Raw genomic sequence first — 22,129 nt, 5'->3', positions numbered from 1 at the left:
AATTTAAGCGCATTTTACATTCAATAACTACTATCTCATCTTCGAATATAAAAACAACGACTCATGTGCTTTTCAAGTCAGAGAAGGATCTAAATTTCGGCACCCAATTACACCAATATTATAAAGAGTTTAGAAAGTTTGAGTTAAATACTTGAAAATAAATGAAATCAATAATACTAATTATAAGCCTTTTCAAATTAATATTAAAATAATCAGTGAATGGTGTGTATTTATATGGGTGATAGTAGGTAGTTAATAGAAATCTTCTGGATTATTTTTAGTCGATGCGTAGGCTAAACTGAATCGACTCCTTCTGTCAAAGTCCCAACAAAATATATGTATGAAAAAAACCTACAGTATATGTCACACGCATGTCATCCGCACACTGAACTACATTCGGATAAATTCGAATAAAAATAATAAAACCACATAAATTATCTAAAAAACTATGATATTGTGTTGAAGGTGTTATAAAAGTGTAATATTATCGTCCTCCAGTACGTAAATAATCACGGTAAGTCATCTTCTTACTTTTTAATGGAAATTATAATGTGCGGAATTTTGACCAATAACTTGGTCTATTTGATTAAATTACGATACGTTATGCGGAAGCAAATAATAAGGAAGTTTTCCGTAAATTTTATAAGTGTTTTTGTTTCATAATAATGTGTTAAAAGCTAAAACATTGACCGTAATATTGCCAGCAGGTACCTATTGAGAGTATTGATTAGGTGTCAGTAGTTAATATTCCCTTGCCGGTTAGCATTTTAATTTCTTAAAAAAAGTTATAATTTTAAATTAAAGTTTTTATTCTTTTCCGTAATGCGGCTTTACTCAGCTGTGTCTTATGATCGCGAATACAAAATTCGAATTCCAAAATAACCTAATAGGATTTGCGTTGATAGACTAATCTGAACTTTATCCCTTAGAGATAAAGCTGTTAATCTCATTGATTAAATGTTTCCATAGGGTTGTTGTTTCATTACAGTTCTTAGTAATTACATAATTGAATTTGGAATGCTTAGGGTTGCTACAACAATTTAATCTAGGGCTCATTAGGTAGTATAGAAATCTTTCAGGGCTTCATTAAATTAGCCTTGACATAAATATATTTTTACTTTTATTTATTACAGCCTTGGCTGCTGAGAAAATAGGTAACACTAATTTAACATTTTAAATACATTTTCATTATTTTCTAAGTATTTTCATGACGCATTTAAAAAAAATTTTGCTTGTTATCATAACTTAAAGAAAATTAAGAATTGTGTTGGACTAAATTATGTAAATTAAGTATAGATTGAAATGATCATATCTAATAAATTAAAATGACTACCTCATACTTTTGGAAAACTTCAAGGATGCAATAATCAAAAAAAGCTTGAAACATGTTTTACAATATATTTGGTATATTAAAACAAGTTTGGTCTTCTTTTTAATATATTTTAAATGTTTAAAATTATATATATCTTGCATCAATTCTCAATATAGATATCTCTTAAGTTTTAGGCAAGCTTTATTATCATAAATTTCTCTTAATCCTGTGTTAATGGCTTACTTATAGATTAAATTATCATAATAATTCAATATCAAACAATTGTGTAGGAAAATTACAGCCTGATAACATAACAGTAGTGCCTTATTAAAAAAAACATATTACTAGTAACTAATTCATTGACTATAGGCATAATGTCAATGGCCAGTGTCTAAAATAAAAATGACTTCACATCCTATTAGAAAAAGATACAAAATTATCCATAATCATTAAAATTTGTCATCACGTAAAGATTAAATTAAATCCCGTTGATATAACTCGGTGAATTATGATTATGTTTATCAAAATAACATTTGATAACATCTATTGACCTTATTAAGCAATTTTATACTTATCTCTTATTGGCTTGTAAGTAATGTTGGTTATTGTACTTTGCCCGTTGAACAGTAGTTCAGTTGCTCAAAGGTTAGGTTTTTTTATATGTGACTTGGTACAAGGAAACTGTGTTACTGGAATTTAGACATCCATTATAGCACATTTGTTTATTTAAATATATTTTCAGTATAATAGTTTTGTAGTTGTAGTTTTTAAAATGTATATAAAAGTCATAAGAGAATCATTTGTACCAAATAGGCAAAAAAATGCAAGCCTAAGCATTATGCGGCAAACATGTTTGCAAATTTTGCAAGTAAGTCAGTTAAAATATAAAGATTATTGCCTGATCGTTTACTGTAAAAACTGGCACAATAAAAGAAAATAAAGATTACAATCGTCATCATCATAAAAATGAACAAGTCAATATCACCAATTACTAAATTGCCAATAAAAGTATCACACTGCAATTTTATCTAAAAAGAAGTACGTATATGTAATAGTCATTCAAAAACCGGTTTTATTTATAATTGTGCCAAATAATGCTAATCTAAATAAAAAATAAATTAGCTATGTGGTAATTTGTATGATGCAATATCAGATTATAGTTACGAATGCTGATGTAAGAACTATTGATAGTCGTGTCGTGACTTACAAATCTATATCAGTGCATTGAACTGCTACAAAATGCGGATACTGCAAATTGTAGATTGCAAATAATGCTTAGGTATGCAATTTTTTTAGTTTCTTTCACTTACTTACTAGGTACGGTAATTTTTTTATTAATCCAATACGATTAGTAAGAATTACTCTTTTAGTTCTGTTGCTCGAATCCCTCGTATAGGCCTTTACTGGTCGAGGCCTTAGGGTTCAAGCAAAATAATTAGAAACCCATCCCTCTTACACGATACTCGTGTCAAACTTTTAATAACGAATGACATGCCCTAGACCCAAACTTCAATTCCGAAAAACATCCACCAACCTCTTTAAGATGATCGTAAATCTGCCTTGGTAGGCACAATGCGTTCTAATCAAGAGTAGATAGGTTCGAAAACTACTAAGCACATACTTATGAGGGACTTCATTAATAAAATAAAAATATTGATTCTCATAATTAAATCTTGTCGCAACGAAACAACCAGATCACGGTGAATTTTCAGTATATCAATCTAATCTACGGCAGAGAAATCTCAACACACAATGTGAATTGTAAATAGTATGATGATCTCCATAATCTCGTCACACTTGAATTCTTGAAGAATATAGAACACCTTATGTACTTATTTGACCAACGAATGTTTCTAGAACAGTTATTATTTTTTGTTTTTTTCCTTATTTGATCATACGGTTGGCGAAAATAAGCAATCACGCGATAGTTCTTGAAATCTTTAACCTACAGAGGGGCAGAATACTTCCTTGGGGACCGCGCATTACTTTGAGTATGTTGCATAATATTTTTGCTACAACTGTTTACTCAAATGGCGATGCGAATGGCAAATAATACTCGTTCTTTGTTATATTTTTTTAAAGACCACAGTTCAGTTAAACAAAAATTACCTGTCACATTATCTACCTATATTAAGTGAAGACCAAATTATAAGCAAGTTAAGTTTAGTAAGGACCTATCTGCAAAGTTACCTCGTATCTTAATTAAAACAATAACAGGGAAAAATGTTGCCAAAATCGGTTGAGAAAATCTAGCGTAGCAGTCCCCAGTGAGCGTTCTGAGCATTTACATTTGTTATTTAAATTTCAGCCAGTCCTTCATACAACAATGTGTTAATTGTTCTTCATAACGATCTACAGACAAAACAATATGAGATGCGAGAACGAGATGACAGTTGTTAATGCTGAAATATGGATTATGACGTCACACGCTGTTTATATTCATCAGACGTAATTTCAATAATTTCTTTGTGACACTACTTTTGTTAGTTTTATTACAAAGATCTGTATTGCGTATTTCAGAGACTGCAATTATGAGATTCGCTTTGACGCGTCTAGGCAAACTACAATGCTACGTGGGAAAAATCCTTTATCTGTCTTTTTCTGTTCGTGCTTGCATAAAATGAAAGTTTTGATTGAGAAGACTCAGTCAGAAAATATTCTTATCGGGTAATTTAGATAATATAAGGATAAGAACATTATGGGGCGCCTAGATATTTTGCGAACGGGTTAGATCGAGCACATCAACATTTTCGCTTTTATCAAATACAGGAAAAAAGCGGCTTTTAAAGCAGACTCATTTCATTTCATTTCATATGAGACAAAACCCTAGGCTTTTCACCAAACACAATACTCATCTGTTCTCACGACTGCAAAGGTAAATATTGAGGCAATCTAGCCGACGTCTTACAGAAAATCTTATAGCTTGCTTCATAATACGTGTATAAGTTTACTGCTATATTTTTCGAAAGTTTTATTGCGAATTATAAACAGTATATCAATCTTGAAACTTGCCTCGTCTCCCTGTTAGCCTTGAGTGGTTGAAATGTAATATGTAGGACAGGTAAAGATGACCACATATGAGTATGTTCATTCGATCCGGCGGAAAATTAACCGCTCTATTTTTTTTATTATTTTCAAAGTAGAAGTCATCTTATTAGTTAATACGGCTTGCCCTTTGAGTTGGCTTAATACATTTCTTGACACCAGCAACATCATCGATCTTTCAATAGGTTTATTTGAAGATTATAATCAAGCACTGGTCTGATAAAATTCGTTAATTTCCTTAAGTAGCTTCGCAGTAAAATTCTTCATGCAGAACGATTTGAACTCTTAATTGGCATTATGTGTACGTTCAAATCAAATATTAATTGGTGTACTGCATTTCATTGGTCCTGTATGAAAAGATGTATGGATAATAATATGAATAGGGCGAAAGTTTGTAAGGATCGTACCAAGTGCCGTTCTTTGGTCTCTACCTACCTCTATGGGATAGAGGCATAAATCTATGTATGTATGACGTATGTATAGCTATGTACTGTATTTTCTGCATCCATTCAAAGCCAGCAAACAAGATATTAATTCAATGAGCTAATTAAATTCGCGATTCTGCGACCATCGTTAACCATTTCCACCGGACCGGAGAGAAATCTTTTATTTATTTGTATACGATCTCTCTTACGAATTGGCCTTCGAGTATTAAACCGGAATCCACGTTCTACGTCACAATCCGTTCAATAGTGTTTACATATCTGTATCAAACAGACACACCCCCGTCGTTCAACAGTACGAAAGGTGACATTGAATCGTTCTTACGTTTACAATGCATGGATAACATTCTTTGCCTTGTGTAAATATCACTTGTTGTTCCTTTATTTTTAATCGCTAAGATACATGTAAAATATGATCGTTTTTGTTAATATGTATGTTTGAGACTGTGTTTTTGGTATCTGCATAAAATATTTATGCTGTTATGTAACTTGTTTTGCTATATTTTTGGTTTTGAATCAAAATCCGCTGCGATTTCTTTTTCGAAATCGTTTCTTCTTTGGTTTGCGAAATAATTGCTATTTGCTAGAGTGTCTTTAAAAGTCAGATTTTCTCTTTGAGATTAATTTTTTGGAAGTTTCTCACCTGTTGAACGTTAAATTAATGCATACATATCGTTCATTAAGAAGCTAAAATCGCCCTGAAACATTGGATGAAGTCTTGAATAAAATCTTCATATTTCTGGCTCTTACCACTTTTTTTCGGATCATTTACGAGTGGATTCTAGACAAGGTTGAATATCAACAAGCCCGCATACTCCCAAGCCCAACTCGACACAGATAATAATCGTTTAGCAAATCTTGTGACACACGCAACTAGTACTCTCGCAATTGTATATTAAAAATAAAACGTCGTAGGCGTGTACACATCAAGGGCGACTGATGAATAGTTTTAATCTGTTTACATTATACTTATATAAAGAGTAAATAAACACGACTCCAATGCCTTTTGTTACTATTCGATTCAAAACAGAATGCGAGTTTTTAAAGGTGATTAGGACAATCATAGGTTACGCGATCCAGTTTTTTTCTGGTGTGGAATATTTCTATGTTTGGTCAAGACATTGTCAGATATCTGTTGTTGTACAAGATTATCGCCTTTCGTTTAGTTAGATGTCTTATGTGCGAATTTCTGTTTATTAGAACTTCGGCTAAAATTTACGTAACACGTGTCGTTTCGCAATGTTTACACTGTGTGAAAAACTGGATTATATTTATCGTATCGAGATTCTTATGAAGCGGTCCGAGCCAGTAGCATTTTCCAACTGGAATGTTTCTGCCTGTGTTAAAAGCTTTTCCGCACAAAGACGCCAACGCACGAGAGCATTGACACAAATGTAATGACATTTTCTCTTTCTGAGTAACTCGTTATTTTTACTTTGACCATATTTCGACGACACTTCCCTGCGAGCCTGTGACGTAATCAAACACGCGAGGTTTATACGCATTTCGTATTGTCTCAGAATAAATATCTGCTTTTCGTACACAAAGTCATGAGACGTATGTTTTTTTTCGCGTAGCGGTGACGCATGCCCATGTTCCCATATCGTGATTGTACTATTTTTGGCTTCTTTGCTTGTTATTCTACGTCAATGTTTGTCTTTTGGTAGAGTTACGTTTAGTTAATGACATATCGATGGTCTACGGTGCTTCTTCTATGTCATTTTAATGAATTATATTCACCCGCAAGACGCATGGTCTCTACATGTTGGAGTAATGCCATAGTATGATAGCACTTTCATTCAATTTGTTACCTGTGATATATCATGTAAAAAACTATGGGAATAATGACGCCTGCATGAGAAGTTTGCGTGTAATTTATTAGGCAATTAAAATTACTTGGCCTCTGTGTTCTGCCCTATTCTATTTTTACTGATCTACCTTATACAAGTTTCTATTGGCCGATTCCAATCAGCTGGTCGGCTTGATTGAATTAGTTCCGCTTATAATGTCATTGTAATTTTAATTCGCTTGTGAATTGATGTGAAGATGGATAATGTGAAACCTGTGAACGATCTTTGGAGAAAGCCACAACATATTATGCGTAAGATATACTTTCATAATATATTATTCAGGATGTTTAAATGTATGCGAATAAATAATGTTGTATCAACTTCCGACTATGTATTAAAATGTTGATAAGTGGGTAGCGTAGCGAATTTTAATGGCGCTAAACGACAAAAATTGTGTTTGAGTTCGACGTTTGTGATAATAATATGCTGTGTACGGTTTTTGATCGCGTAATTAATGTTTTGTACCTAAATGCTACGTCATCGCACGGTGGAGTGATAAGACGCGTGGCGTGGGTGTGTATTCGCCGCGCCTCCGCAGTCAGACTGTTGATTTGCGCGCGAACGACCGCGCTTTACGTTCTGAAATTAAATTTTCCCGCTAAATTTATTTTAAGTGATTACTTGAGTGGATTTTTTGACAGTGTTTTTTTTTAAACAATGGATGAAGGTATGTTTATAGAGGCGTTTTTGTTATAGTTTATGTTTATGTCATTCAATTAAAAATAATTTTGTATCATAAGTTCGTACGGTTTAGTGCAAGTTTGGATCAAGGTAATCGACTTTTCACTAGTGTTTAAATATCAGGACAATTGCAATATGATGTAACTTTAATTCGTAATAACTCAGCCTATGTCTTCAGTTAAAAAAAATCTATACCTCTTCCTTTTGGATTACTTGATTTATTTAGCGGAAAATTGGAAACTGAAACAGTTTTCTTAATAAATAATGTTTATAAAAATTATAAAGCCTTAAGGATAAAATTGTACAGTAATAGTTGTTTTTCATTTCGAAATGCTCTTTTCTTTATTCTTTTACGTACTGAAACAAAGAGTGCTCAGTGAAAGTAATTAAAGCCTCTTTTCTCATAACAAACGAAGGCAGTAGATAATAATATATTTAATTGCTTTTATTTTTCATAGCTCCTTTTTTTATTATTTAGACAGAAACTTGAGTTTTGCGATGTTATTGCACAATTAAGAGAAAAATATGAAAGTCTTAGTAAATATTTTCTAAGGAATATACAAAGCCTTGGTTGCCGGAACTATAAAGTAATAATCTTTATTATTTATATAATCTTGGTAGATTAGCTTTATTGAGGTAATTAATCTTTGTAACATTGTCTATGGAAGATATCTTATGATGTCTAATGTATTTTATGCTCGAGATAAGCAGCTTCTTAGCTTAGTTTATTGCTCGTGTATTTATCATGAAGGAAAATTATTTAAAACCTTACATACAATATTACTCCATTGTTATTGTCTTGATATATAGATTGAATCTTCATGTAAAAATACGATTTCTCACGACTATAATAATTCTTTGAAAATTATGAATGTTTCAAGGCAATATTATTGCATGGGAAACATTTTTTATGGCTTTCCCTGACATACAGGAAAAAAATCCATATAGGATAAAAATAAAGTCGCTAAAAAAATACTTACTTACGCGATCAAAAACCGTACACAGCATATTATTATCACAAACGTCGAAAATTTCGAAAGTATTTTTTTACTTTATCCATCCATTATCCATATATTCGTAAAAAAGGCAGAGACCAAAGATTTTTAATCAATAATCATCCAACAGCTTTAGTCGGTATATATGTAATATTTTTAACAAGGAATATCCGTCAGAAACGCCAAATACATAAAAAACTAACCATATAAATTTTAGGTATAGAATTATGGCGCCAACGGGAACATTCTCTGAAATTGATGATTACGGCAATAAATCCCATATAGATATGATATTATGAGTCCATACACGTAATAGATAACATTTTGTGACGCAATCTTTTGTTATGAATACTGCCTACTTTAAAAAGTTTTAACCACGAAATAACATATACCAAGAAAATGATTGATTCCTTGGCTGAAAGTACCTTAAAGTCCCCACATTTGGACAGCTTGGTGGACTCTAGTTCTAGCCCTTTTCTCATTCTAGGAAAAGACTTTTGCTCAGTGAAAAGAACATTATCAAAAAAAATCGGTAAAAAATCGGAAGATCAGAAATGTATCAAGAAATGCATTGACATGATCAAATACACACTGCGTGACAATAGAACTGTGGTATGTCTCTGTATAGTCTGTCACTTTTTACGACACGATAGAGATATTATCCCCGAAAGGATACAGGCTTCTTGTTCCTTAAAAAACGTTCACCCATAGCAAATAAAGCCGTTGGCAAAAGTTATGCGAACCATACTAAAATTATAAATTCGAAAATCTATTTGTCGGTCTCTTAAGCTTTTACATCCAAATGGCTGGATTGATTCTTGTGACATTTGTTATGGAGATTCCTTGAGACCAAACCTCAGGTAGGGTACTGAAATTTACAACAACTATGCGAGCAAAGTCACAGGCGTAGATAGTATAGTTAGCGGGTATAGTTCCTTTATAAGTCGTTGAGTGGCATTAGTCATTATAATTGTATAACAATCTAACACGAGTTCTTCATATCTTTGACTTAAGATACACGATAAAGTAATGCTTATGAAAGTAAAAGATACGCATTAAGTACTTATTCCGTCATTATTATCGGCACTTGATTATTCTTTGCACACGTTATGTCAAGTTCTTACTTGTACTTTCCTTTGACGTCAATAAAATAAAGTGTTTCTAGTTAAGTTCAAGACTCTAGGCCTATCCTCTCCCTTATTCGGAGAGGAATCCCTCAGCAGTGGATGATAAACGGGTGGCTATTTATTTATTTAGTAAAGTTTAATTTAAAAAGTTGTACTTGTAGTGAATCCATATACCTGCAGCTATCATTATTCTATCATGAGCATAAATATGAACGAAAACGTCTAGAAAACAGCTGGTTCGGAAGTAATCTTATGACCGGTTTCTGAGGCGAATTTAGCGGTAGTATATCTATTCAAACAGTTTGAATATATAAACTACCACTAAATGTATCTCAGAAACCGGGGGCTAGCCAAGCTGTACCTACAGAGTAATATTGAACATGATTTCTTTCAGTAAGTATGATATAGGTATATACTTGCTTTGTTCGTTTTTTATGAGTCGTTCAAACGATAAAGACCGTAATGACCCTAATATAACGACTGTTTTCTTATCAGTGATTTATCAAATACACTTCATTTGTCCCGCTTCTGGGATTTCCGTCTGAAAATTGTACGTCTAGTCACTATTATTTATAACTTTACAGTAGTACATAAATATTGCGCAATTTTTGTGCTAAAATTGAGTCAAAGACTTTTTCAGCCAAGGCAGATCATTAAATGCGAAAACCTTATAAAACACAGATATTTTTAACAAATTGGAGATTTCTGACCTGCTATAAAAAACTATACCTTAATGATCCAACGTATATATTTAGACACTGTTTCGAAGATACCTTATTGATACAATTATTATTTTAGGATGTTTTGATCAAAAAAATGAGATACAGAAGATCTTGCTAACGACAACCTGAACATAAGTACTTGTTCAGAGTTTATATAAGAAAAAAACTACTTGTTGTCAACAGTTATTACTAGAAAAGAAGTACTTTAGTATTATGTGTTAAAAAGTACCGTAAAACTCATGACAATGAAAATAATTTTACGACCTTCAGTAAAACGAGCCGTTAATATTTTTCCGTCTACTTTGTTTGTTCATTACCTTGACTTTGTCATACTTTATACGTAAGAGCGTTTACTAGCCAACTCTACTATGATTTTTTAGCCAATAGACTCATCGTCTGCTTTTTCATTTTTTTCGTATAGGTGTATCCCTTGACGGATTGAAGCGTTAGCGCAAATATTTGTCGGAAGCAAACTCTTTTTTTTTGTGTACAAATATTTGCGAGTTCTCGGGTAGTTTAAAGTCTGTTGGTTTTTTATGACTATGATTTTTGTTAGAAGAAACCTCAGTTACAGAAGATCCGTTCCTAGTGCTTTGACGGGTCCTGTTTCCGATAAATGGGCCTCATAATTTTGTTTAGAAAGAATGAGAATATTATTTCTTTTGAGCAACAAACATACCGCGCGGGTGATCGTTTTGCTCCAACTGTTTTTGGCAAAACGCTTAGCTAGCATACATCTCTGGTAAAAAAACAGCCTTTTACAGCTTCTCCGCTTATGACATTTTCGGTTTTGCGATCAAGTCCCTGTGTCGTGTCGTTACCGTGTCGTCCAATGAAATATAGCCTTTTCAGACTGAATATACTCGGTTATAGAGCATTAAGTGTCTCACGTAACATCGTGTGTTGCGGTAATTAGATTCATAACGCGGCGCATTTCATTGTGATTTTGTTAAACAACGTACTCGGGTGTAAAACGGCCTCAATTATTTTCGTACTTTGTCCTTATTTGTACCTTTAGCCTTAGATATTGTAGCTATTGCGACTTTTTTACATTATAAGTGAAAAGAAGGCCTCCTGTGAGGCAGTTGATTCCTTATGGCCGTGTTCAATACCCTGTCTATCCGCAGTGAATTGTCGAACAATCAGTTAGCTTCTCGTTACTTCGCTTTCCGTAACTCATTTTGGGATAGCAGTTCATTCTGAAATCAGTTTCTGAAATTAATTTTGACCTCAAATTGAAACAGGGTGTAAAAGATATAGATGTATGTTTTCTAATCCATTTTAAAAACGATTGTTGTCAATACAAGCGTACCCTCAAATAATTCCTTACCTGCTGTGTTTTCCCTTTGTGATCACAATGAAGAAAACAATTCACGGTCACTCTATCAAACCTATAATTGGCACAAAACTGTCACTTACAAATTCTCAACAGTTCCAGAAGATAATTGACATTTGGAAATCTGGAAGTTCGGTTCTAAATCACAATTAACAAGATATTAATAATGCAACCTGACAGCTTGTTGGCTAACTTATAGTCACGAGAATTATTCATTTTCTTCACTCCTTAATATTTTACGAGCCAAGAGTTGCACATGTCTTTGACAGACTATTTTAGTACAAATATCTATTATGTTGATTCTTAAATGCTTTGGTATTGTGTAAATATTATTATTTAGTACAATTGTTGAAGGTAATGCGCAGGTTTAGAAAATCGCACACGATTTGTCTTTGTTTGTTTAATTGACACTTCATAAAAATACACGAGTTCGTGAGTTTTCCATACATAATTTGGATGCTAGGCAGGAAAAAAATCTAGTTTTCACTAGACATAAACACGTCACACAAATGTCATAGAGCCGTGAACAAACTGCGTGAAAATAAATAGATTTAAAAAAAAAACTATCCTGTATAACTTTACAAATCCTATGCTGGCATGCCCCACAATGTTGCTGGGCACCTCCAGAATAAAAAATGACCAGCACTTAATACAGTGCGGAGTATTTAAGATAACGGTTAAGTCTAATTGTATTAGGTAACCTCTTATATTGAGAAATGGCACCGATTTCTACTTTAAAATTTTATGACAATTTTAAGAGTATCGCACTTAAATAAAAGTATGGCTCTTATAATATAATTCCGCTTCATAACCAACCGTTTAAAGTAAATTATAACCGTTTTTCCGTGTCCATAACGAATCATTCAGAAGGACTCACAAAGTAAACAAACAAGATCATTAAACTATTCGTCATTTGTACTCGAAAGAGGAAATAACGACGTATAACCAGTAGCAGATTTTGAAAAGTCATCACAGTTTTTAAGACCCCATTATAATAGTATTTTCGAGTATGTCCATGATTTTTTAGGCATAGACTGATTTTCCGTAATCAATATGCTATTTTCCGAAATAAATACTTTGGCAAAATCAATCATAATTATGCTGCTTACAAGATTAAAAAAGGTACTTTTAGATTTTTCTTAAAATCAACGCCGGCACTTTACCATCATCATGATCTCAGAACACGTGGGAATTGCTCTAAACTCTATCCCTATAGTTTTACAATACTATCTTATGAATTTTTTCCTCTTACGTAAAAGCAAAAAAACTGTCGTAAGGTATGTAGATGACTCAGCATCCCTCTTAATCAATGTTCCCTGTAGTTCCTTGAAGTATCCGCCCGGTATTCTGCTAAGAATAGCTCACCCTATCTGTTCCTGTGTACGTGGGTAGAATCCACGTGTACCTTTACCGTGATTATGTCTATGTATCACACGTTCATTGTTAATTTAGATACACTTATTGTCCAATTAGCACCGTACGGGGATGATCTGATGCAATTATGGAGCTGATACTGCAGAATACACGTACAATATTGTATTTTGCAATATTCTGATGAAGTTTATAAGTTCTTTTGGACTCCTCGAGGTCTCAATAACGTCCGATTCATGAAATTCTGGATAGATTTCCTATCTCTCCATCCGCCGTCATTAATTTTGGCTCTTGAAATTATCAACATTTCATCCGGTGCTAATAAAATATTTGTTCAGATTAGTCCAGATCTGTCCTATTCTTTGAATTCTCCTATCCTCCTATCCTAATCTAGGGTATTCCCAGTCACTGTTCACATTTAGTTAATAGAACCCTGCACAGTGACTTCCAACCCTGGGTTTATTGCTACAAGATTTTGCTCAAATTTCTAGGCCGCTTTGTTAGCAATATCTCTTTAATTAAGAAAAACAAAAATCGGTAGCTCTTTAAATAAAATATTCTCTTCTGAATCGTAAAATAAAACTCTCGGTATCGAGTATCCTTGACTTTGATCTTCAGTACACGTACAATCAAATCATTAACTTTGAGGCGCATAAACAAGATTTTTTTCTTTAGATTTTTTGTTTGACAAGTATATTGATTCGGAATATACCTAAGGATAAGACAGTGTATTTATAAAATGTTAGCATATTTTATTAACGTAGTAGTATGTTGCCGTGTAACTTTTTTACATGAATTTTGTCAGTTCTTCATTTCTGGATTAGGGATCTAATAAAGGGATATAACAATAATTGATCAGAAAAATAAAAAAACCTATCTTTTATTGTGATTTAAGTCCTTTACTAGTGTAGTGTAAGTAAGTAGCTTTAGTGTAGAGTATGTGACAAATGATAAAAAATGACTTTGGACAGAAATCAAATGAAATTTGAAACGCAACATTGAGCCAAAGACATCAATTGGTCGGGGCATTAAACTGTCACGATATTGTACCTACTTGTATTATCACATGTTGTATTTTATCTCTAATGTCCGATGTATCACCTGACGGTGCATTATTGCATAACGATGACAAGGATCGTATTTCATTGGATGTCAATTTTGGCTGCCATATACTAGTAGGTTCTATAATTTTGTCAACACTCAAGCAAACAAAAACAGTTTGGTTTCTAGTTTCTACTATGGTTCGCTAAAACGACATTTCGTTAAATATTGAAGGTGTTAGTTTTTTATATTTCCCTGCTCTAACCCACTCTCTTTTTTTACCTCTCCCGCTTTTTGTACCATAGTAGACCGGCATAGTAGACGACGGATATAATTGTGATAAGAAAGAAACGAAATTTCATAAAATGATCGTTTTCGTTGATTATAGTTAGACAAGTTCACTATAGAACTTCTAAATTTAGAGAAAAATAAAAATTAATTAAAGGAAAATATACAGAGCTTTATGAGTCGATGACTGACACAAAAACGTTAGAAATATTATAAGAACAGGTTTGATGATCGAAAACGGGAGTAAACCCTACATAGAGGAACCTGTCAATAATAATGATAACGATTGGTAGTAAAATAAATTTCCCAGAAAATTACCGGTAACGATTAATATACTTGACGCTTTTCCATTTACTGGTCCTAGAGGTGATAGTCATTATAAGTACCATCATATTAAGTGCATAGACGTTGATCATACCCCTAGTGATAAAGAGATATGGAGTAAAACTTTCACCTCCGTAGCCCAATCTCCAATTGCCATCCAAAAAATGGAGCCTGAAAAATCTTGCAATGGATTGACGCGTAAGTAAAGAAAATTCTCGCACAAAACACAGTTTTCTTAATGTATATGACATTGTCTTTGCAACGTGATACTCGTAAACAATATAGTAATACGATAAGAATCTGTCATTAACTATAAAGCAAGCGCGTGGTAAATCCCCTGACCGGCTATATATTTACTCCAACGCGAACCACACGATCAATTGAAAGGTTTTCCTTAACTAACACCAAAGGTGATGCAACCGTAATAAAAACTTAGACGTAAAAGATATATCTATTAGATGATATTTGCTATTATTTTTCTTAGTCAAGGTCTTTCAAGAAAATGCGTTTTTTTTTGAGTTTTTTCGTCAGTTTCTTGATCGGTCAGCTAGTAGCATGAGCAAGTAGAGTTCTTCTTACTGCATTCTTTGTTTGTGTAAAGGTATAACGTTGTTTGTTGAACATTAATTTTTGGTTACCTTAGAAAGTACTTACCAGTCTGTAGCAAAATTAGATTTACTTTGGGCACATGAAATATGTTACCTTTTCCTAATTCATGAAAATCGGGGATAAAACCCTTTGGAACAGTCTACTTATAGTGTTATTAGAAGCTATTACAGTCAACTTTCTCTTTCAAAAATGTTAAACCATTACTGTCCCACTGCTGGGCAAGAGTCTCCCGAAATGAGGGTGGGTTTAGGCCTTGAGTCAACCACGCTGCCCAAGTGCGGGTTGGGGACACAAAACTCAATAAATATATTTTTCTAGCAAAGTCTATATAAGTATATAGATTTAACGTATTTACTTCGACGTAACGTGTTCTATAGCAGTACAAAATAGTACGGTATTAATATAATTGTTAATCTATGTTCTATTTAATAATAGATTAAACTGCTACGTAAATACGTTGATATGTAAGTAGATACGTAATTTGTATGGATTAAACGAGGCAGTCATGTGTTGTCGGTTTGTTGCGTAAAATATCATAGTCATTCTTGGGGCATATACTCAGTAGTGGGTACAACGAGGTTATGACTAGTGGCTTTAATTTTGGTATATTCCCAGTTGCCCCCTCTACGCTGTCACCCCGGGGGAATACACCATAATTTTCTGGTCTCTCTTCTAACAAGTGTTGGATAATTTATCCGATAGATAACACTACTTATTGAAAGCTTGAAGTTAGACTGACAATATCGATACTCAGGTATAACAATGTCAGGTCAATTTGGAGCAAAGTTGAAAAGTGGATTTTTAGGACTGAAATTTCGGTTATTTCTCAACTCTATCGAATGTCTGTAATCGTATTTATTTTCATTATACAAAATTTATTCTTATTACGTAACTTTGTATATCAAAATATGATGAAATATATTGTAAAAACGACGTACATTTTCAAAACTATTGTGCTCTCCGTCATCCCAGACCTCTCCTTGAAAAAACTCAATCATGTTAAGTAAGGTTTCTTTCTTCCATCAAGCGATTGTTTTCCTTCAGGTCTGTGCATAGTTGATTAAATTATCTATAGGTATAGGTAGATGTAATGTCTTTTACACAAATACAACGACCACAATGATACTTGTACATCAGATATGCTGGTAATTATTTGATAAAAAGATACCCAGTGACTTTTACATTATAATTACAATCAAAACAATAACAGGAGGTATTTTGTAAATCACGTAGAGAAAAAAAGAACTTTTTTCAGGATATAACCGAAATTTGGGTCTACCAGTGCTATAAATTGGCAATGTGAAGAACCTATTTTCAGTTGAATATTATTGAAAATATGTCTGGGGGTCATGTATGACAAAATTAATGGTGTGAATGAAGCTTAACCTATTGGAAAGAGTCGTGTTTTCTTGGATGTAAGGTTTTTTTATTTCTTAAGACTTATTGATATTATTATTATAGTAGACATTCTTACAGTTCTTTGTAAATAAGGGCGTGGTTCCAGAACTGAAATTGTGACGAATTTGTTTGTCTTCATATCTAATAACTTCCTATAAATAAATACTAGACGTATTTCCTACAATTCATTCATGTCACATATTTGTTTGAATATATCTTGGCAAAGAGTTCCTCGCCACCTGCCGCGCCGTCTCGTGTTAGCAGTTCACGAATCCAGGTGGCCTACTACCGGTATTAGCCAAAATATATAAAGCGGAAGTTGAGACTTGTTCTGCAATAGTATTATTGTAGATATGATTTATGAAATATAAAATTTTTCCTACGAATTGTGATAGGAAAGTGACCTATTTCAGTTCGTCCCCCAAAATATCATTACGCCGTTTCTATCGTCTTTCAATCGCTTCCGTCGTCATCGTGCCCGCTTTGGAAGGTTTCTTGTGTTTTTTTGACAATTCTCTAAAGATTTTCCAGATTTCTACACTTTTTTTAACTTATTTTTTGTAATTTAGTCTCGGATGCTAAAAGTTTTTTACTATTGAGGTATTTTATTTCTTCTACGTATGAGCACTTGTAATTCGATATATTTTAGCGCTATTCACATTCATTCATCTTGTCTGTCATCGTTAATTGTCATTTGTCAGTAATACACACCTAGTTTTTCTAAGCAGATCTTCGATAAGATATTTTTGGACTTTCTGATAAAACTAATATGTGTTGTAGACTGAAAATGCAGACGATAATCTGATAGAAACACAACGATATCTGTCAAAACTTTCCAGATAAATTTATCAAACGATTACTCATTGGGGAGTTGATGAAATCTTCCGGATATGTTGAATAAAAGATTTTAAATCTTAAAAAAAGTTATTTGTCTCTGATAAGTGGTCCAAAGTAACAATTATTTGAACTTTAGACGTGCGTATGCTTCGATTCTTTGTAATTAACTCCCGATATCTTATCTGCTTATTAATATATTATTTTTCGTTAATTTATTGGTAAATATTTTACCGACATTATGTTATTTGTTCATAAAAATGGTGTTATTGTGCTTATTCTTTGAAATAAACCCTCTTATTCGTAAAAATATATGAAGTTATGAAAGGCTTATAAAGTGTTTTGTTTCTTTCACTTCTTAGCGAAATGAAAAAGAGAAAACATATTATAGTAGTGTTTTAACTAAAATAGGTTTGTAGTGTGTTTATTTATAAGATGGAAAAGCTATTACTATACTATAGGAACTAAGCATTAAGCTTGTTAAGAAAAACAGTATTTAACTATTTACTTCATTTTAAATGAAGAATAACTGCAGTACCTGCTTGATTCAAGCGTTAAGACAATTGCAATGATTAGCAAGACTATTAGTTTCAATTTACACAACATAGATTTATGTGACGGATGTGCAATAATTCGCACTTATCTACTACTTCTATTAAGTACTTCGTTAAAGGATAAATAAAGGTATTTACGATTTTTATTCCTGCACAGTTGTATTATGCTCTGACAGGTTGCTTGCTTTGTACCTAGAGTTTAATCGTCTAGCAGTTTATGAATCATATTTTCTAAAATGCTTATACTATTCGCCTGATTTTCATGCACAATTTGCAATATTGTAAGTTTTTGGTATTGTTTTCTAAGGGAATGTTAATGGCTATTGGCTCTGGTTCTTAATTATCCGGGAAAATGTATGCACTTACCTTATAAAGCTGGTGTGAAAGCCTTATGTTGAATTCGTTTTCAAGTCCTTTTAGAACTGAAAGGTACTCGATAATGTTAACTAAATTTCACTTTAATCCCACGAACATACATCTTTTGACGACGGTGACAAATAAGATGAAACCATATAATATTTTGAAAAATCTGTTGATATATGGAAAGATACTATAATCTTACGATATGTTTGTGTAGCTATAGGTCGCGATCTCTATCGTACAGAGCAACATCATGCGATGCCGACAAATTGTTTATATTGAATAACTATTAAGATATTGATGGTAATAGACTTGATAGATTAGATTACATTTTTGTAGCGGATGTGAATTGATAAACGACTGGAATGGAGACTTGAGTATAGGGAGTTACTACGTTTTAAAACGGCGTTAAAATTTTTCTTATTTGCGATAATGTTGTTACTACTTTTCATGAAGAAAAATGACTCGAAGCTCTGACGCCCGGTTTCTAAGGTACATTTATCGGTAGTTTATCCATTCTATAGCGTTTAAACTAGTAAAAAAAACGCTATTGAATAGATAAACTACCGCTAAATGTGCTCAGAAACCGGGGGTTAGGCGACTATCCGCGTGGGCTGTAGTTACATCGTGTATATTGTATGGACAAAAGTTAGATGCAGGCTTATTAATATGTTATGTCACGGACAAAACTATAGGCAAAAGCTAGTATTTATAGTCGATGTGTTGCTCTAGTAGATAAGTAAGAATTCACTGTCAAGTTTCATCAAAATCCGTTCAGTAGTTAGTCGTGATTGACAATCGTAAATAATTTTGTGTTAGTGCGTTCCTAAAAGGCCTGTAAATTAATATTATACTTCATATAATCATATGTACTTGTAATAAGTGAAAGTCTAGTTAATGAACTCTTAGTAAATTAATAATTTTCCTTGTCTGTAAGTACATTGTTTTACTGACTGATGTAAGTGTTGAGGAAAATACGTAACGTGTTTTCACTGACACATAATAGGTAAATGAAGGGCATAGGTATTGTGATTCATTCATATTACTGCGTAGAGTGCGTAGATATTGTCATTCATAAATAATATGGGTTGATAGTTTCCCACATAACATACCGTCTGTTATACTAGAAGCCTAGGAGGTGAAGGTAGAGGTGTGTGACATACACCTTCTAAACAATGTTAGTTACATGTAAATGGGGGCAAGCCTATTGCCCTATACCGAATTCTGGGTTTCTTTTAAAAATATTCTTATGTAGTTTGAAAAAGATCAATAGCACTTGGCCAGGAATTGAAACCGAAACCTACCGTTGTTAGAAATTTGTGCAGAGGCAGTTCACACATAACTTAAATAAGGAGGTCTTGACTGATATAGTCGCTTTATTGTCCGCAAAATTGTCTGAAGACCTATGGAAATTCTACTACAAGAAGGAGTCGCGGTCAAAAATAGTTAAGGAAGGAGAACGTCAAACCAATTAAAATATTAATTACTTCTGGTTCGTTGACAACTTAGTTTTGTTATAGGTTTTTCCTTCAGAATATTCTGCTGCTCAAAACCTGAATAGTAAAAATACTAATCATTAACCGTGAACTCAAAAAAAATACTTGTTAAGAAACTAGCCTAACTAGGAAAAAAATATAATTAATTAATGGTTTTTACGAGGAAAATGAGTTTCATTTGTGTGTTTCTTGTTTCCAGGCAGCGAGATGCCAGTGAAGGAAGGCGCCAAGCGGCCGCTGGTCGGCGTTATAGACGATGGCACTAAAACTGTCAGATTTGTGGTAAGTACACAAAGAACATTACTTTTAACCCCCCCCGGAAACACCCCCAACCCTTAGTCTAGGTATACGTGTGTTTCTGTGGTATTGTTGCTTTCAGAGCCTTTTTGGGCCTTTTTTGCTGAAATGAGAATTAATACTGATTCCAATTATTTCGATCAGCGTGAATGGAAAGGAATCCTTGTACATGACATGACATGATCTTACCATCGTGGTAAGATCATATCACACGACCTATGACAGATTCTGTACTGTCGAATGTTGTGATCATTGGCAGTACTTTTAAATATCCCGCACTATTTATTTTATGTTAGCAAAATTATATCCAATTAGTCTAGCTTTAGCTTGTTATACCACTATCACAATCGTGGGCTGGTCAGACACACCCCCTTATAAATAATGCATGTTGTATAACTATTATTATACACGTCCCACTCCCTCTTATTACATTCCAATTAGATAGAAAAGGACAAAAAGCATTATTATTCACCACACGTGTAAGAAATCTATTGATATATCTGACTTCTCGTTATGTTACGTCAAATTCTGTCGGTCGTTGACAAGGTCGCAGTAGTTTTTGTTTTTTCCGTTTTTTGTTCATGTAATAACGAATTGGCGGAGTGGTAATAACTGTTTGCAAATATCAAATCACTTGGGTCAAATATTGTTAAGACACCTATGATTGTCATACATTTGAAACGATTGTCATAGTAAAATCTGACGTGGTCATTTGTGTTTGGTATTCGTCATGTTGTTTTATATACCTTCTCCTGTGGTATAAAACGATATTGGACCAATAGCGGATCCAGGGTGGCTCTCCCTAGACAGGTAGCTAATAAAAATAAAATTGTGTATTTGCCGTAATTGCTGCTTTACTTGTGACCTTATGCCCTAGAAATAAATTAATAGATCCATTTTGTCTAAAATTTGTCAAATGTGTGATAATTTAACGCATTAGCAAATATTAGACAGGTCTATTATTCCAGTTACCGTCATATTATCTAAAATTGGTATACAGCCTGCCAAAGGCGCGAAATCTGCAGCTTTCGCGACGTCTGAAGGCTTTATCTTTATTTTTAGCTGACCTACTTTAGTCTCCCTTCTTATTAATACCTATGAGAGTACCATTATTCTTCAGCTGACTAGCTTATAGGGAACCTCGTAGCGAGAACGTCAGAAACTGACACTTAATATACTCAATTTAAATAAAAAATAAACCTAGGTTGTTTCTCACACCTCCACTTGCGACTTTTCTTCAAAAAGGAAGTCAGTTCATTCCTATGATGTTAGGACATGGTGCTACTATTGAATAAATGTCCTATGATTTTTTCAATATTTTTCCTTTCCTCTACATAGTAGAGCCCTTACCCGTCAAATATTTAAAGAAGAAAAGTCGGCATGCCTTACAAACGTCGAAATGTACTCAATCACATACAAAATGACGAAACAGACGTATTTATAAACATTTTCGCGTATAATTATGTCCAACACGATGATAATTAAAAAATTCTACACATCATGAGGTCACTGATAGCACGGTAGGCGTGGTGCTGACGACTTTGTGTCCAAAATTCAATGATAACTTGCTACTAGATAATATACGACCTTTGATCATTGCCTATAGTTATTTAAATACGTCAATATTTACGAAGTCTCCGGGAAATAATTACTATACGAAATGTTGACCATTCGACCTTTGTAATTGGATCAAAATTATCTTTACTAATAATATAAAGCTGAATAGTTTGTCTATTTGTCTGAACGCGCCAACGTCAGGACCTACTGAGTGTTGGCTATAATAAACGGAGACGAAAATTCTTTATAAAATATCAGTTGAACTATGTTGCAAGGAAACGAACCATGGTAGGCGTTCAGGTTGTTTTTTTTTGGGTTAAATAGTCAATTTACTAAGGAAGACTTTAGACTATATAAGACCACGCTATAATTACGCAGTAAGACTATGTTTATAGACTTTAATTTTCCCTTTTACATAAAGGGAAAATTAAAGTCTACGCGGACGAAGTCGCGGGCGGACGCTACTTATAAATGATAGCAGTCTATAGT

The 22,129-nt window shown here is 33.3% G+C and overlaps 1 protein-coding gene across 3 annotated transcripts in view; it reads left to right on the top strand.

The window, feature by feature from the left end:
* The first annotated feature begins 354 nt into the window (after nt 1-354).
* Nucleotides 355-22,129, top strand: part of Gk2 (Glycerol kinase 2) — a 39,827-nt gene continuing 18,052 nt past the window's right edge. For 2 of the 3 annotated variants that reach the window (XM_076131444.1, XM_076131442.1), the window contains exons 1-2: nt 7,176-7,317; nt 19,986-20,068. In XM_076131444.1, the coding sequence (XP_075987559.1) occupies nt 7,308-7,317; nt 19,986-20,068 (93 nt within the window). In that variant the 5' untranslated portion in view covers nt 7,176-7,307. Of the gene's footprint in view, nt 515-7,175; nt 7,318-19,985; nt 20,069-22,129 lie in introns of those variants that run through there. The other variant, XM_076131443.1, reaches the window with a different exon arrangement.

This window comes from Anticarsia gemmatalis, chromosome 26, assembly GCF_050436995.1.
Source record: "Anticarsia gemmatalis isolate Benzon Research Colony breed Stoneville strain chromosome 26, ilAntGemm2 primary, whole genome shotgun sequence".
In the NCBI taxonomy this organism is placed as follows: domain Eukaryota; kingdom Metazoa; phylum Arthropoda; class Insecta; order Lepidoptera; family Erebidae; genus Anticarsia; species Anticarsia gemmatalis.
This window is presented reverse-complemented; position numbering and strand designations above follow the sequence as displayed.